Consider the following 18,230-nt stretch of genomic DNA (forward strand, 5'->3'; position numbering starts at 1 on the left):
AAAATGGACTCAAAGTTTTGAGATAGATTTTTGTCATTTCTTTCTCTTCAAGTGGTGGACAAATTTGAGCAGCAACTTCACGCCATCTCTGAGCGTATTCCTTGAAGCTTTCTCTATCCTTTTGAGTCATGGCCCGGAGTTAATCTCTGTCGGGAGCCATATCCAGATTGTACTTATACTGTTTGACGAAGGCCTCTCCGAGGTCTCGAAAAGTACGAATCTCTGAACTGTCCAAGTTCATGTACCATTTGAGTGCAGCACCAGTCAGGCTGTCTTGAAAATAATGAATGAGTAATTGTTGATTATCAGTCTGAGTTGACATTCTTCGAGCGTACATCACAAGATGACTTTGTGGACATGAATTCCCTTTGTACTTCTCGAACTCTGGTACTTTGAATTTGTGAGGAATCTTAACATTTGGAACCAGACAGAGGTCTGCAGCATTCTTTCCAAATAGATCTTGTCCTCGGAGAGTCTTGAGTTCCTTCTGCATTTGCAGAAACTGTTCTTGGAACTCGTCCAATCTTTCATACACGCCAGCATCCTCACTTGGAGCGTGATGATATACTTGTCCGCCTTGCGGGGGAAAAGTATGCATAATGGGCTGTGGAGAAGCCATGATAGCAGATCTTGGAATCTCAGCATTCTGTTGAGCGAAACCCATTGCCGTTGCTCTTGGAACTTCAATTTCCAGAGGTTTGTAACCCTCCGGTGGACGCATATCCATGGTGACTTTTGGAACTTCAGAAGCTGGAGGTATGTACCCTTCTGGAGTAAAGTTATACGGCATACCCCAAGGTCGATCAGGCGGCATGGTATACTGAGGAATAGGAGTAGAAACAATCTCGGAAACCACAGTCCTTTGTGGTTCTTCTGGCGTTGGTCGATTCTGCGCAACTACCAGGGCTTCTACCATACTATTGAGTCTTTCAATAGTACCTTTGAGAGCATTAATCTCTTCTCTGAGTTCTTCATTCTCTTGCTCAAAGTCTTCCATTCTTTTCTTGCGACTTGAACGAGTGTTGTATGGATGAGACAGCTTGAAAGTCTTGGTTCACCTCCTTCTCCTCCTCTCTTTCTGGAGAAAGGAAAGTGACTATTAGATCCGCGACAATTCTCGTGTCAGTGCGTACGACTAAAGCGATGTATGATATGCAATTAAGTTTTTATTTTTCAAGGAAACACCATAATTACGTTATGAAACATCAAAACTTTATTAATTAAGCGAAAACGCCGTTTTTACACACTTTGAAAATGGAAATACAGAGAAACTGAGAGAAAGGACTCTAAAACTTTGACGAAGAGTCGACTTCACGTTCTAACATCTTCTTCTGTTTCTTGAGCTGAGCGTTCTCTGACGTGAGCTGATCAATGATCCAGGAAGCAGGAGGGATATGATGAGAAAGTGACGTTTGTGACACTTGTCGATCGAGTACTTCAAGTAACTCATCCTTCCTCCTTAGGATGTTTTGAATCTCAACATTTTCCGTGTTGACAATTCGATACTTGTTCTTCCAAGCATTCCTTTCTTGGCATACCTTGTTTAATGCCGCTTACAGTTTTTCAACATCGGTGGAAAAAAGGTAAATTGGTTCCCTTAGGGGAATAGGTTCTTGATGTTGATATGGCATCCTGAGCTTGAATGCTCTGACGCGTACCCATTGCAGGTAAGGATCCAGGGAGATGCAAAGATGTTTTCCTAACAATCTTCTCCCTTTGCTGTGAACAAGACGCCAGGCTTGGACAATTTCCTTCTTCAGCATGTTGCCATGATCGTCGATGTTCTTGAAGAACAGACCCTCCAATTGGATGTTACTTGGTATATTTTTCATGGGATAGCCGTATTGACGACGGGCTAAAGCTGGATTGTAATTGATTCCTCCCTTAGTTCCAATAAGGGGTATGTTGGGAAAACTTCCGCAACTGAAGATGATCTTGGTTTCGTCGTTGTCAGGACTACACCAATCAATGTCTGTATGAGTGAAAGACATGATTTTCTGTGACCAGTAAAGGCCATCCCTCATATTCCAGAAAGTGCTAGACTTTGGCAGGTGCGAAACGAACCATTCGTATAACAACGGTACGCAGCATGTGATTAATCCTCCTCGCTGCAGGTTTCTTGAATGCACAGAGTGATAAGCATCCGCAAGCAAGGTTGGAACTGGATTTCCAATTAAGAAGATCTTAATTGCATTGATGTCGACGAAATCGTTAATGTTAGGGAACAAAAACAATCCGTAGATAAGCAAAGCCAAGACTTCCTCAAAAGCGCTCATATCTTGGATGCTGACGAAGTACCGAGCTTGATCAAACAGGAATTTGGAGGGCAATCCTTGAATTCCTCCTCTACTCACCATATGAGTTCTGATGTCGACTACGTTCAAAGGAGTAGTTGCAGCGATGATAATGTCGTCAGGATTCTTTTCCAAACCGGAGTACGGATCTTGCGCGTACACGGGTATTCCAATCAGACGAGAGTACTCTTCCAACGTAGGCATGAGCTGATAATCTGGAAAGGTGAAGCAGTGATACGTTGGATCGTAAAACTGTACCAAGGTGGGAAGGATCCCAACCACCATGTTGGTATTGAGCAAAGGCAGAAGTTTTCCATACTTCTCCTTGAAAGCCTGGGGGTTGACCACCAGTTTTCCGAGCTTTCCCAGTTCCTCGACCTGGGGAATCTTGAAGGTGTATTTCCTAGCTCTCTTTCTTCCGTAATCCATGGTATAGATCCTTAAGTCCTTTCTCCGTTTCTCTCTTTCTATGAAGTTCAAAACGTTCGTTATTTAGTTTCCTTGAAAAACGACTCGAAAAAGACTCTTTTTTGTTTTTAGTTGTTTATTAATGAATGATGCATGAATGCATGAATGCACACACAAGAGTTTTTAAACAAACATGGCGTTGAAGGGTATAGTGGTCATGAAGTCCAAACGCAAACCCCGCCCCAATGGTAAACTAAGGTTAAGGATTTTTGTACCTGTAGAACGGGTTCTAGGGGTCTCAGAGTTTTTGCTCAACCTTAAAGATACGTTGATTGGTATCTATAAGAGAGTTTTCTCTGAGTGTAGTATCTGCGTGACAATTACTTCCGTAATCACCGCTCTACGTCCTAAAAAAAGGCTTTAAGTGGGGTTAATGTGTTTCTAGGTCCTCCTGGTACAAATCAGTCTCGGAATGCAGTGGCGCAGTTAATCACAACCAGCCAGGCAAATCCCAAGAGTAGACTTGGAAACCAAGATTAGAGGGCCTTCACCGGGAAGACATCCTCCATCCTATCTTATGTTGCACTCAAATCCGGGTATAGGATTTCTCACCACAAGGGGGAATCAAGCCCTTTCCCGATACAGAATAAACAAAATAAACAAATATATATGCAACAAACACATGAAATGACACAGAGGTTAGGCAGGACCTCTCTTGTTTGAGGGGGAATTTGGCATCCCTAATTCCTCATTGGGGCTGGACCAGCAACAGGTCAACCATTGGTTTGGATGAAAAACCAAGGTTTTTAACACTTATATCCCCAGCAGAGTCGCCATTTTTCTGTGGTGGTCGTTTTCTTTACCTCCCCGTTTCACTTGGGAGGACGGCACGCTAAACCCTTCACGCGAAATTTGGAAGGAGAATGCGCCCGTGGTGGGATGAATTTTATTTCAGTTCTTCCTACGATATCACACGAACTTTCTTATTTGTCCTACGAGTAGGAAAGGGGAAAAAAGATCTCAACTAAACCCTAGGAGTTTGCTAAGTGTGGGGATTTCACCTAGACTAGAAATTCTGGAGTCCGGGGGGTCGGTTATACATAGGGAAGTGTTTAAACACCCTACATATCTGTAGTACTCTACAGGAACCTTCTCTGTGTCATTGTGTTTGTGTTTATTGCTAATGATTGGGAAAGTTTCTCCTTTGTATTAGGAGAAGGAAATGAATTGATTAAAGAAAGACAGACAGACTGACAGACTGACTATTTTTGGTATTTTATTAGCTCGCTGAGGTTCCTTGTGAACCTCATGCCTACATATCCCTAGTGGAAGTTAGAGCTTAATGTAGTTCGGGGAACTAACTAGGGAAATTAATTATTTTTGGTGCCTTGCTTGAAGCTCAAGGTTGAAGCTTGAATTAAATCTCTGTTTACAGTAAAGAGACATGAAATCATCTTTACAGAGAGGTATTAGTACTATTCTACCACAAACATTTAAAGGAGTGACAGAATAACTGAATTCATTTCATTCAAGAGGGGGACCTTACTTGTGTATGTGCAAGTATACCAGTCAAAATGCCTCTTAAATGAAAGAAAGATGCTCATCCAAATTAGGGAAAGTTACCACATGTCTGGGTTTTACTGCCAGCTCATGCCTTTCAAAATCCTAAATGGGAGACTTGATTAAAATTGAAATGAAATGTAATGTTTGTTTGAATGTGGTAGAGTAGTAAAAATATCTCTCTATAGAGATAAGCTATGCCTATCTACTGTATAAAAGATTTGAATTTTAACTGGCTTGTATGAGGCCCAAGCTTGAGGCTTTTTGATTGATTTTATTGATTTATTGAAATAATAACTCTACTGGGGAGAATTTAAACTAAGGAGTTTTTGGTGTTCTGTACAAAGCCCAGAATTGAGGCTGACTCTAATTGGAGAGTGTTTATTTGATGGATTTTTATTTGGTGTTCTGTACAAAGCCCAGAATTGAGGCTGACTCTAATTAGGGAGACTCTATTTGTGTGCCTTGTACAAAGCCCAAGGTTGTGGCTAACTGCTAAGGATAACTGAATTTTTGAGACTATGAATGACTCTATTTTGTGTGCCTTGTACAAAGCCCAAGGTTGTGGCTAACTCTAGCTAGGGAAAACATTATTTTCTGCCTTGTACAAATCCCAAGGTTGTGGCAGACTCTTTGACAAGGGAGTTTTATTGTTTGGTGCCTTGTATGAAGCCCAAGGTTGAGGCTAACTGTTTTTGTTGGTTTTGACTTTATTGAGGAGATTTTATTTATTGAAAGACTGTTTTTCTTTGGAAGCTAACCCTTTCCAGGGATTTTGACTCAGCTGGAGGAATTATTTGGTAAAAGACTGACTTTATCATGTTTTTGGAGGCTGACCCTTTCTAGGGGTTTTGACTCTTTTGGGGAAATTATCTCCTAGGAGAAATGAATCTTTATTTATTTATTAATTGACTTTGGAGGCTAACCCTTTCCAGGGGATTTTTTATTAACATGAAGGAATGTGTGGAAGCTAACCCTTTCCAGGGAATTTTATTGAAATGATTGGCAGAAAGATTATCTAGTGGAGACTTCTTGTTTAAAGCCCAAGATGAAGGCTGACTCATGCTGAGGAGAAAATAAACATATATCCTAGACTCTGCTAAGGAAGATTGATGAAGATAAGGGTGACAGAGACTGTCCATGTCTCTCATTCCAAAAGGTGTACTCAATGCAAAATTGAGACAAACTTAGCTTGTTTAAGGTCTGGTTTAAATTGGAAGAAACTCACCAGGGTAGGCTAAAAGGTGACTAAAGACCTGTTCCTATGTTTATAAGAAACCTGATGGGTCCTTGTATACAAGCTCAAGAGGAAGCTGGAAATGCTTTTAAGAAGCCTGTGGGTCCTTGTACAAAGCCCAAGAGGAGGCTAATCGAGGGTCCTTGTTATAGCACAAGAGAAAGCTATGCAGTTTTGAACTTATTTTGGCTCTAAGCAAATGGGTAAGAGGTTTCACCGGGAATAATTCCTCTTTGGGTGGATGTGTCCTATTATTTGGATTCTAAGGTTTTTACCAAGATGTTTCACCGGGAATAATTCATCTTGGGGGTTTGAACTACAAATCTCTAATTAGGAAAGAGCCTTCACCGGGAAGACATTCTCAATCCTAGGCCATATTCCTATAATATATATATATGGTTTAACTGTCTTAGGGTTTATACTCAAACGTAGTTCTAAACTAATATATGCACAGTTTATATTTGACAGTAATTTAAATAAAGACTGTAAATTGAAAGCTTGTAAAGCCTAACCTGGATGGAGTGGAGGCCTTTGGAGAAGTATGTACAGAGCCTCAACAGTAATTTTTGTTGTTTTGTTGATAACAGTTGAATATATATATATGATAAACAGTTAATGGTTTTTGAAAACAGAAGAAGTGAAGATGGACAAAGGTCACATAGGTATCTGAAGAGTTTCACCGGGAATAATGCCCTTCAAATACCAGAAGAATGTTTTGAAAACAGAAAGAAGATTTTGAAAATACAGTTTTGAAAACAAGCTAAGAAGAGAAGGTTTTTGGGACTTACACTCTATTAGAGGCCCAGTACTTTACAGTACTGGTTATAAAAACAGTTGGAAAATGATTTAGAATGATACAAGGTTTTGTTGTTTGAAAACCCTAATCATTTGACTTATTCGGAGATTGAAAACAGTTTTGAAAATTGACAAAAGTCAACTTAATTAAGGTAAAGATGAAGACCTATGCCTAATTAAAACCGAAACAAACAGGGTTTTATCATAAACCTTATTTACAAAATGATTAGGTTAAAACAAAGTGAATATATATTTAAAGTATTTAAGAAAAACACTTAAAACATACTATTTTAAACCTAATAAAAATATATGAAATAAATAATATTTTTATGATTTTTTTTTATTATTCACAAAATAGATATATTAAATGACAAGTGTGTGAAAAATGAAGTAAAAATAAATTAATTTGATAGGTTAAATAATTGGTTAAAGTTGTGAAGAAATTAAATGGGAAAAAGTGGTAAAAAATAGGGTTTTGTCACCAACCAGGTTTGAACCCATGCCCTTTGTATTACCAGCCCAAAACAACACCACTGAGCCAACGCGCGCTTGGTGTCATATGCATGGTTCCATTGCAATTCATATATTACTCAAATGCATAGAAGTGAAAAAAGAAATAAAATCAAAAGGTCTGGGGCGAGGGGGATTCGAACCCCGGACCTTGGGCACGCGCAACACACAAACACTCTTTACCACTGGGCTATCACGTTTTAGTCGTTAATGAAACAGGTATCAATTAAAATAAAATAAACTTAGACCTGAGTTTGAAAATTGCGCGCCACCACCATCTTCGTCTTCAACCTCAAGCTCTCAAATTTCAAATTTATGAACTTGCTCATTTCTCAACCATTTGCAAAGATGTAAAGACCAAACTTGCTCTAAATTCACTCACGATTCTAAATATGTAACTATCATAAATTTATATCAACTATATCTAACTAATTTACCAGAAATCGTGAAGAACCCTAAAACTTAAAAATCAAATTAAATGGCTATGCTGAAAGATAAATGAATGATGATAGAGGGTTTTCAATCCTCTGATGATGCTGAACAAGATAGAATCGAGCTATTTCTTAAAGAATGCTTAAATTAAAGAGGTGAGGTTCAGAAACTTACCTCTGAAAATGGAAGTCGTGAGGATGATAAAGAGCAACTGAGCTTGTATGAATGATCCCAAAAGCTTCCTTGTGACTCAGTGATGCTAACTGAATGCTTTTAGTAACCTCAATCTTCCTGAATTACTCTATGGACCTCCCTCGATTTCAGCTTCAAGTGAACATGGAGGGTGATGATTCTTGAGTTACAGATGAGCTGTAGCCATCTGAACAGCTTCACTACCTCCTATGGAACGTGCCTGGATGCTTAGCTTGATTGGAAACCTTCTGAATTGCACTATGGACCTCCAACTGCAACTGCTCCTAAGTGAGAGCAACAATGGTGTTCCTCCACTTGCAGAAATGATCCAGGTGCTTGGATCACCTCAAATGACCTCCCTTGAGATGTTAGAATGCTTACTTTCCAAAGATAAGCTCTGGTTTGAAGAAATCGATTCTTCTTGCCAAAGAACTTTGAAAAACAATAAGCATGAGAAGAGAAAGAGAAAGCAAGGAATATGGTTGCTTTGGTGTGTTTTTCTACTGAAGTATGCTCTCCTATTTATAGGCAAATGACTCAGTACTGATTGAGAGAGTGAGCTTGCTTAGTGAAGCAAGTTTGGTTTCTTAGCCATGAAGAAATTTCAAAGAATATCCAAGTGTGATCATTGCATTTTCGAGCCAGCTCCCCCATCCATTGATTCTATCTGATCTTAGGGAACATTTCAGATGCAAAGTGAGCTCTAATTGGTTGGTGAGAAGATTCCTTGGGTGATTCATCAATTTGCCATAAATTCACAAATGTAATCATTACATAATCACATGTTCTTGTTTTAGGAATCTTCCTCAATTATCATGGCATGGTGAAAATGAATGCATGGCATGTTTTCAGATGTGTTATGGGTCGTGTAGCATCCATATTTGAGGTCATGTGCACAAAATTTCAAAGTTCAAAAATGATGCATGACCTATAATTTCACTTCATGAGGCCAACTTTGAACAAGCATAACTCTTAGCTCAAAATGAATTTGGAGAAGGTTGAACACAATTTGGAAAGCCCTAAACATCTACTTCAAATCATTAGTTTGGAGTTTCTTCAAAATCCTTTGGCAAATTTGTGAAAAATGAGGCCAAAGTTGGAAGAAAACTAGGTTAAAACACTTAGAAAAATTTCTAAGTGTTTATGACCTAAAACTCCAAAACTTCTAAAACTCTTAAATGATTGATCTTTTGGAAAAAGTTCCTTTGTAAGATGTTGTTTTATTTTGCAAGATCTACAACTTTCATGTTGGAAGTTTTTTGAGTTGTGTAGGTGAAATTTTGAGTTCTCACCATGCCTTAAAAAACCCAAATTCCCGACTTTTTGCTCCTTGATGAATTTCTTTGAATTTCTTTGGTCAAATGACTTTACCATCCATATATTGATGATATTGATCCTTGAAAGTCATTTTCTGACCAAAGATCTCAAAAGTCAATGGTGATCCTATACAGTTGACTTTTTCCAGATAAGGTGAGATTTTGGACTTTTGTGTAGAATCAAGATCTTTTCCTCAAATGAATGATGTAAATGGATTATATTGAGGTAGTAGAGATTCTTGAATCATGTCTTAAGTTTTGGATTCATGCTCTGATTAAAAGTCAACTATCCTGGTGAATTAGGTCAAAAACCCTAATTGTCGACCAGATGAAAATAATGACTGTAGACTTTGAAATGAGGTGTGATGTCCAGTGGATCTTGTTATATGAGTTATTTGAAGATGATTGATGTCTTTGAATGATCCCCTGGGGCTTTTTATGGTTTCCCAAAGGTGATCCCTGATTTTAGTCCTTGATAAGGCTCAAAACCCTAGTTTGTGGATCTGAGTAATTTTGTACTTATATGACTGGGTGTCTAATCAATCATAGGTGAAATAATGAAGCTCTTGAGTCTTATGATTGTATTAGAGACTAATCCTCCTATTGATTGATCCTTTGCCTGAGTTTTCCTGTCTTTGAACACCCTCGATTGAATGTCAGACTGCTCTAGGTACTTACTCTGACTTGATGAAAATCCTGAAGATATGTCATCTCAGGGTGGGTCAAAAATTAGGGTATGACAATTGGGAGAGAAGATAGCCTCTAGGAGAGTAGGCAACTTCAATGCCAAAGAAATAGCGCAGAGTACCTAAGTCCTTCATCTCAAACTGTTTTGCTAACTCTAATTTCAAATCATTAATTCCATCCATATCATCACTTGTAATAATCATATCATCAACATATAGTGAGAGTAAAATACGACCATGATAAGTAGTCTTGACAAACAAAGCAGAATCATGATTACTAGAGTGAAAGCCAATAGATGTAATCACAGTGGTAAACTTCTCAAACCATGCTCGTGGAGCTTGTTTTAGACCATATAATGCCTTCTTCAACTTACACACTTCCCCTTGATTATGAGAAACACCTTGTGGGGGTACCATGTAAACTTCTTCTTGAAGATCACCATTTAAAAATGCACTTTTAACATCCATTTGAGAAATATGCCACTGAAGAATAGATGCTACTTCAATAAGAGTGCGAATAGTAGTCATCTTAGCAACAGTAGCAAAAGTTTCTTCATAATCCATACCATATTGTTGAGAGAATCCCTTAGCAACAAGTCGTGCTTTGTAGCGCTCAACTGACCCGTCAGACTTAGTTTTGATCTTGTATATCCAACGAGACCCAATAGCACGTTTTCCACGAGGAAGAGGTACTAATTCCCAAGTATCTGTTTTGTGCAAAGCAGAAAGTTCTTCCGTCATAGCCTGCTGCCAAAGAGGGTCAAGAATAACCTCTTTATAGGAAGAGGGCTCACACAAACTGTGGATAGATGTTAGAAAAGAAGCAAACGAAGCAGAGTAAGTAGAATAGACAAAATCAGGCAATTGAGTAGACTTACAATCACGAGAGGGATAACGGGGAGTCGAAGGATCAACAGTCGCAGGAGGTTCTTAGGTAGCCGTGGGGACAAGAGGGAAGTCAGTATTTGGAGTAGCAATAGTATCAGTCCTGCAATTCTCAAAATTACAATCACTAGAAGCATTGTCATTATGACCAAAAGGATCGATGTGAGTAAGTTTTGAACTGCTAGTAATATAAGAATCAGAAAAAGAGAGTAAAAAGGAATGTGTTCAAGGAAAATAACATGACGAGAAACATACAATTTCTTTGCACTAGGATCATAACAACGATAACCCTTTTGGCCATCTCCATAACCAAGAAAAACACATATAGCAGAACGAGAAGACAACTTACTACGTTCTACTTGTGGGCGAAGAACAAAACAAGTAGAACCAAACACTTTCAAAGAGGAATAATCAGGGATGGAGTTATATAATTTTTCAAAGGGAGACAAACCTGATGTGACAGACGATGGAATTCTATTAATAATATGAACAGCAGTAAGAACAGCTTCACCCCAAAATTCACTAGGAACCGAAGCAGACAACAAAAGAGAATGAGCAGTCTCAATAATGTGTCGGTGTTTCCTTTCAGCAACTCCATTCTGTTGAGATGTATCAGTACAAGATGTTTGATGAATTGTACCATCAAAAGCAAGCAATTCATAGAATTTATTAGAGGTATATTCACCACCTAAATCACAACGGAAGCACTTTATAACAACATTATGCTGAGTCTTAACCATAGCACGAAATATACAATAAATGTCAAAAAATTCAGAATGATTTTTCATAAGGTAAACCCAACAATAACGAGTATAGTCATCAATAAACGAAACATAATATCTAGATCCACCCTTAGTAACAAGCGGTGATGGACCCCATACATCAGAGTGAATTAAGTCAAATGGTGCATATGAAATGGAAACACTTTTACTAAATGGTAAAGCTGAAAATTTAGCAAGTTTACAACCATAACAATCTGAGATATCACTGGTTTGTAACTTTCCTAAAGCTCCAGTAGAAGCCAAATATTTTAATCTAGAAGCAGAGACATGTCCAAGACGGTAATGCCATAAATAAAAACTAGAAGACGAAGAATTCAAACGGAAAGAGGATAATAAATCAGTTGTAGAAGTAGAGGTTGAGGCTGCAGTATCTGAGACTCTCAACTCATCCAAAACATAAAGTCCCCCTTGTCTACGGCCTGTCCCAATCAGCCTCCCGGAATGAGGATCCTGCACACAACAAGAAGTGGAAGAAAACATAACTGAGTAACCAGAATCACACAATTGACTAACAGAATGAAGACTCAAAGTGAGGTTAGGAATATAATAAACATCAGAAAATGAAAAATTAGGTGTGGAGACAGAACCAATGCCTGCTAATGGCATATTAGTGCCATCAGCAGTCATAACTAACATAGATGATGTAGTATTCAAGGACAAAAATGATTTTGAATCATATGACATATGATGTGATGCTCCAGAGTCAAGAATCCATATGGGAGGAGATATACCTGACAAACAAGAAGAGTTCAAACCTTTATTAGAGGTGGCAGACATGACACGTGACTGAGTAGCAAGAAGCTTTTGGAGCTGCTCTGCAATATCAGATATTTGAGAAGTACTCTCGGATGGATATACATGATCAAAACTAGAACCAATGGTAGTAGGAGCAGCAGCAGCCAGATTAGATGATGAACTCTTGAAATTTTTCTTATTTCCTTTCATCAATCTGGGGCATTGTTCTTTCCAATGACCTTTCTCCTTACAAAAATCACATTCATCATTACCTAACCCAACCCTACCTTGAGATTTTCCTTTGTGAACTGGAGCAACAAAAACAGACGGAGGAGGAGAACTCCTTTATTTGGAATCAAACTGGAGTGGGACTTGAGTCTAATTTCTTCAGCCAACAATTCATTAAAAATTGAATCAACAGTAGGAAGAGGGTTACGATGCAAAATACCCCCACGGAGTCCCTCAAAATCATCCCTAAGCGCCATCAGAAATTGAACCAAATGTTGCTATTCTCTTTTATCAGTGTTCGCTTTGACAACTTTCAATTCAGTTGATTCCATAAGAGCCAATTGATCCCACAAATTATTCATAGCCGAATAAAATTCTTGAATAGTCATATTACTCTGTTTTAGAGCTCTAATGTCACTCTCTAGCTGGTATCGTTTTGCAAAATTAGATTGAGCATACAAACGTTTCAAATGATCCCAAACCTCCTTAGCAGTATCATATTTTGCCACTTGCACACCTATTGACTGAGAAACAGAATTATTGATCCAAGTAAGTATCTTAGAATTACTAACATCCCATGTTTCCAACTCTTTTGCATATTTTGCTTCATCCTTTTTATCTGTAGGTTTAACGGATGTTCCATCAACATACCTCCACATCCTTTTTCCTTTCAAAAAATTTTTCATTACGTAACTCCAATAAGGATAATTTTCTCCATTGAGTTGGACACTGACAGACTGAAGAGAATCATCTTTATCATTACTCATTGTAAATAATTATGAATTAACCAAAACACCACAATTAAAAAAAAGTATCAACTAAAATTGGTCCCAAAAGAACCACTGTCACGTCAAGTCAAATATATCCAAATATATTCTTCTCCAAACTATCAATTACTTTTTTTCTTTTTTTTTTATTCAGTCATGCCTTTATGGAAACAAGTACCATAACTAAAGAAACACCATGAATATGACGTCAAGCATATAGGAACAGTGTGAGAAAGCAAATAAACATTATACCAATTACCAAACCACTAGTGAAATTTGTCAAACACCGTAAAGCCAACGATCGTAAGATTTATTCCAAACAGTACCATCAACGCTTCAAATTAATCAACACTGTAAAAAATATGTGGCCACTTTACCGCAGATCTGAAATCAAACCGAGCTCTTTGATACCATGTTAACAATAGTAAACGTATACAAACATAGAGAATAAGAAAGACTTTTTGATTTAGGGTTCCAATAGAATGAACAAAAACTGAAGAGTAAGGGTTACACAAGAGTATAAATACTAAAAGCTAGATAAGACTAAACTACCCTTACAAAGATACAATAAAATAATATAATAATAATAATAATAATAATAATAATAATAATAATAATAATAATAATAATATTAATAACTAACAAAGACAACATTTTATTGCAGTGTTGTAGAAAACTCAAAGTAACTTGCTCTATTTTATTAATAGTCAAATTCTCTTTTCTTTCTATTACTCGATGTGAGACTTGGATGAATATACTATTTGACCCATCAAGTAAAACCTAGCCTTTCAACTAAAATTAAAAGACTAGATTTTCTTTTCTTATACTTACTTGAAAGATCATTATCTTAGAGAGATGAATTAGAAAACTGACCTCCTGATCTTTTACATAGCTTATTTGGGTGCTGCGTTAGTATAGACTTTCTTCTCCAAACATATATATGCTCATAGAAGGTGTTATTAGTGTTAGACTCTCCAACAGAACTTGTTTGAACATTCACCTCTTCGATTTTAGTTATTTTCTTACGAGTTTCACTGTCATCATCAATATAGATTACAACATCCTTCTTCTGCATTGTTGTTATTGATGATGATGATGATGATGAGCCGGTTAGAGGTTAAGTAGGTTAGGGGGAGAATAAGAGTACAAATCACTCATTGTCGAAAGTTAAGCTAACAATTATGCGTTCAGTAGTAGTAGTAGTTACTGTACAGATGTTATGTTACACTTTTTTTTTTTGAGCGTGTTTTACTTATTTTGGATTAAAATTGTCAATATAAAATGATATATATAATTTTTATGCTACCATTTATTTTCTTCATTTTCTCTCTATATCTCTTTCATTTATAATAGAATATATATTTTTTTATTTTATTAATTGTTTTGTATTCAAATAAATAATATATAAGTGTTGTCATTTTACCATTAATAGCGTGGACACACACATAAATATATATAAATTTATTGAGAGAAAGTATATTAATTAATAAGTGACTGATGTCCGACTCTTCAATCTTGCTGTAATATGTTCTCGTGTAAAAGTGAGTGGCTGAAATTTTAGCAATCAGAGTTTTGAAGAGCCCTAATGCATAAGTGACAAAAGAATAGAATAAAATTTCTCCAGGTATTCCAATGAATTAATTTTGATCACCCTCTAAACTCACTTATGGAATAAGAAAGACCATGCTAAATAAAGGAGCTATAACCATAAACAATTTTGAATTGTTTTCTTCAAACCATACACAAAGTAAAGAACCACAATCTTCAATTGAAATTTTCTTTCAATCCAAAATATAATAGTAATACTAATAATGAAAAGCGACAACAGCCTTCCATAGATTAGAAAATGAATGGTCATTTTCCATTTTCAAAGATTAAGCTCCCACAAATCCATATTCCTCAAAAAGGAAGACTCAAGGTCACTAATAAAGCAACTATAAGAATCAAACCTAGCCTTTCAACTAAATCAAAAGACTAAGGGTTTATTTGAAATAGGTTTGTGTTTTACTTTTGAAAACATGTTTTACAAATTTGTTTTAAAAGAGTTTTAAAGAAGACAACAAATAAAAAAAATTCTTTGGTAATGTAACTTTTCAAAATTGCTTTTAAAATGAAAAAATAAAAATTTATTTGGGAAACTAATTTTCAAAAACTGTTTACATTTGATAATTTGAATTTTAAATTTTATTTTATTAATTAATATAAATGAAAAGTATTTTTATTATATTTAATACTCAAATTTTAAATTATATAAAATTAAATGTACAAGTATATAAATATATAATTTAGTCACTAAATAAAATTGAGACAAAAACTTATAATTTTGATAAACTAATATAGAAGTGAAATTTTTTCATCATAGTTAATTGATAAATTATCTATAGTTAAATATACAGTTTAATCAATAAATAAAATATAAATATAAACTTTTTTTAATTAAATGTATAATTTAGTTTAAGTTTAATTATATTTTAGTAATTGTTGAAATATAATCTTGTTATTATTATTACAATATAATGATATATTATAATTATATCTACATGCATTGTAAATAATAAAATTTAATTAGAATTTAAAATTTTTCCAAACAAAAAAGAATTTCAGTCGAAAAAGTTAAATTTGAAACATCACATATCAATGTACCATGGAAGCAGAGGAAATGTTGGTGGAAATACTAAACATAGAATTAATCAAATTTTCTTATTTTTTTCTATTCGATATTTTGGGTGCGGGTTTGGGTAGTGTGAAACCCGCACCCGAAACTCGAAATCACACCCGTTTATATATATATATATATATATATATATATATATATATATATATATATATATATATATATATATATATATATATATATATATATATAAATATATATTTTATATATATATATATATATATATATATATATATATATATATATATTATACATATAAATATTTTGTGGAAAGTTGTAGAAAAAATGTATTTTATGTATTTTATTGCGGGTTCGGGTTTGAGTGAAAAAATCTGAACCCAACGGGTGTGGGCGTGGGTGTTATTTTTCCACCCGAATACTCCTTGAGTTTGGGTTCGGGTGACGATTTCAGGTGCGGGTTTGGGTAGTGCGAAACCCGCACCCGACCCGACCCGTTGTCATCCCTAATTGAAAATCAAAACTTCATACACTAGTTTTCATTTTTCTATTTTGAGAACAACAATTTTCAAAAATAAGAAAGCCAATTTTTTTTTACTAATTTTAAGTTTTTAAAAAGAGAATATTGTTTTTCAAAAGTCTTTCAAATAGACCCTAAATTTTCATCTCTTAAACTTAATTCAATGTTCATCATGCCTAGTTAAATACTTAAATTTTCCAAACAAACAAATTAAATATTCATCATGTTATAAATAATAATTTTTCAAGTGCGATTGTTTTCTCTGTCATCTATTTGTATTGATATGCTTTTTTTTTTTAGTTTAGTCCAATCAAATCACTTGTCAAAAAATTTCTGTACCAATTAGCTGTGTCTGTTGGTATACGCTTGAGACTATCATTAAAATCGACATGATAAAGCCCCCAATTTCTAGAATAACCCGCTTGAAATTCAAATGTATCAAAAGCTGCCCATGCAAAGTAACCACGAACGTTTACACCGGCATCAATGGCTGCTTTGGTCGCGTTAATATGTGCAGCAATGTAAGCAACTCGATGTTCGTCCTTCAAGGGATTTGGGGTTTTGAAAGAAGCTATACCATTTTCAGTGATGTAGATCTTGGGATTTTGGTAATTTTGTTTAAGATAGAGTAAGAAGTCATATAATCCTTCGGGGTAGACAAAGTTCAAACCGTATTGATCCATGTAGCCAAGAGTTTTTCCTTCGATGTTTTTAACTTCTGACATAGCTAAGGCATCAAAATTATCACCAAAAACCTTGGTTCTATTTGATTCATGTCTAGCGAAGTGAGAAGTATAATAATTGATCCCAATAAAGTCAGTGCTTCCATTTAACATTTTTTTATCCTCTTCTGTAAATGTGGGTAGCCTATTCCCTACTAGCTTTCTCATTATTTGTGGATAATCTCCATGGAAAATTGGCTCTAAAACCCATCCCCAATAAAAATCCATTAGTCTTTCAGCAGCAGCCACATCCTCTGGTTTAGAGCTGTAGGGAACATAAATTCCTGACGAAAGAGCGATTCCAATTTCTCCCCCTTGAATTGCTTGAAATTTTGTTTTGTATAAATATGATGTCGTAGCATGGGCAATGAGGAAATTATGAAGTACAATATATGCTTCTGTACATATTCTACCTGTAGTTGGGCATGCTTCAACAGACATATTATCAATATTGTGCATGTATTGAAATATAGCTGTGACCTCTCCCTCGTTGATTGTAGTCCAATGTTTCACCCGATCTCCATATGTTTTGAATAGGAGTTCACTAAAATCCTTGAAATGAGTCACAATGGAGCGATTTAAAAATCCACCGAGTTTTTGTTGGAGAGCTAATGGATAGTCAAAGTGCATGATAGTCACAAAAGGCTCAATACTATTTTTTAGCAACTCATTGATCAAATTGTTGTAGAAGGTGATACCTTCTTGGTTTATACCTCCTTCCAAGGTTCCATTTGGCATTATTCTATTCCAAGAGATCGACATTCTATAGGAGTTTACTCCAAGCTTCTTTAAAAGTTTCACATCCTCCTTATAGCGCTTATAATGTTCAATCTTTTTGGAAAACTTATCGACATCTAAATACACTCCTTTTTTATGTTCAATTATATCATCCCATATACCAAGTCCTCTTCCTCCTTCATGTGATCCTCCTTCAATCTGAAGGGCAGAAGATCCAGCACCAAACAAAAAGCCATTTGAAAACGATCCTCGACTTGGGAAACTTGATGAATTTATGAATTTTAATATACAATCATATGTATTAGTTGTAGCCCATTTTCCATTCTGTGAAGAAAGTGACCGATGAAGTTCATATGTTTTCTCTAAGGGAAATACAACTTGTGCATGAGTGAAAATGTTGGAAATCCAAACAAACGATAATATTGCAAGAATAACTTTAGAAAATCTTAAAGATGACATAATGTATATTATCTGCATCCAAGAGATATTTTTTTGGAGTTTGATAATAAATCACAATTATTCGATTGGAAGAGGAAATCATATTTATAATAAATTTTTACGAGTATGACAACTTGTAAGATGATGATCTCTGTTTTTTTGAAAGCAATTAATATGTTACAGCGGAGATCTATGATTGTATTCTTTTTAGAGTTCTTTGACTCATATGAATACAAATCTTACAATTTTTAGACTTTCCAACTAGATAAGGTTGTCATTAGTGTCATGATCCTCATGATATTTTCATTGTAATAAATTTATTGTAAGACGTAAGTACTCGACCATTACTTTTA

General features: G+C 35.6%; 1 protein-coding gene across 1 annotated transcript; it reads right to left on the reverse strand.

Annotated features, from left to right (window-relative positions):
* Positions 1–16,275: 16,275 nt before the first annotated feature.
* Positions 16,276–17,916, reverse strand: LOC131640908 (beta-glucosidase 24-like). Its single transcript, XM_058911268.1, has 2 exons — positions 17,601–17,916; positions 16,276–17,567 (listed from the first exon to the last, which is right to left on the reverse strand). Exons 1-2 carry the CDS (start codon positions 17,914–17,916, stop codon positions 16,276–16,278), a joined length of 1,608 nt encoding a protein of 535 aa, XP_058767251.1.
* Between the last annotated feature and the right edge of the window lie 314 nt (positions 17,917–18,230).

Source organism: Vicia villosa, unplaced genomic scaffold (assembly GCF_029867415.1).
Source record: "Vicia villosa cultivar HV-30 ecotype Madison, WI unplaced genomic scaffold, Vvil1.0 ctg.003387F_1_1, whole genome shotgun sequence".
Taxonomy (NCBI): Eukaryota; Viridiplantae; Streptophyta; class Magnoliopsida; order Fabales; family Fabaceae; genus Vicia; species Vicia villosa.

Coding starts and splice junctions, on each gene's coding strand:
- LOC131640908 (XM_058911268.1), bottom strand. CDS start 17,916: ATGCAGATAATATACATTATGTCATCTTTAAGATTTTCTAAAGTTATT. Junction 17,568..17,600: donor TGAAGGAGGAAGAGGACTTG/GTATATGGGATG, acceptor AACATAAAAAAG/GAGTGTATTTAGATGTCGAT.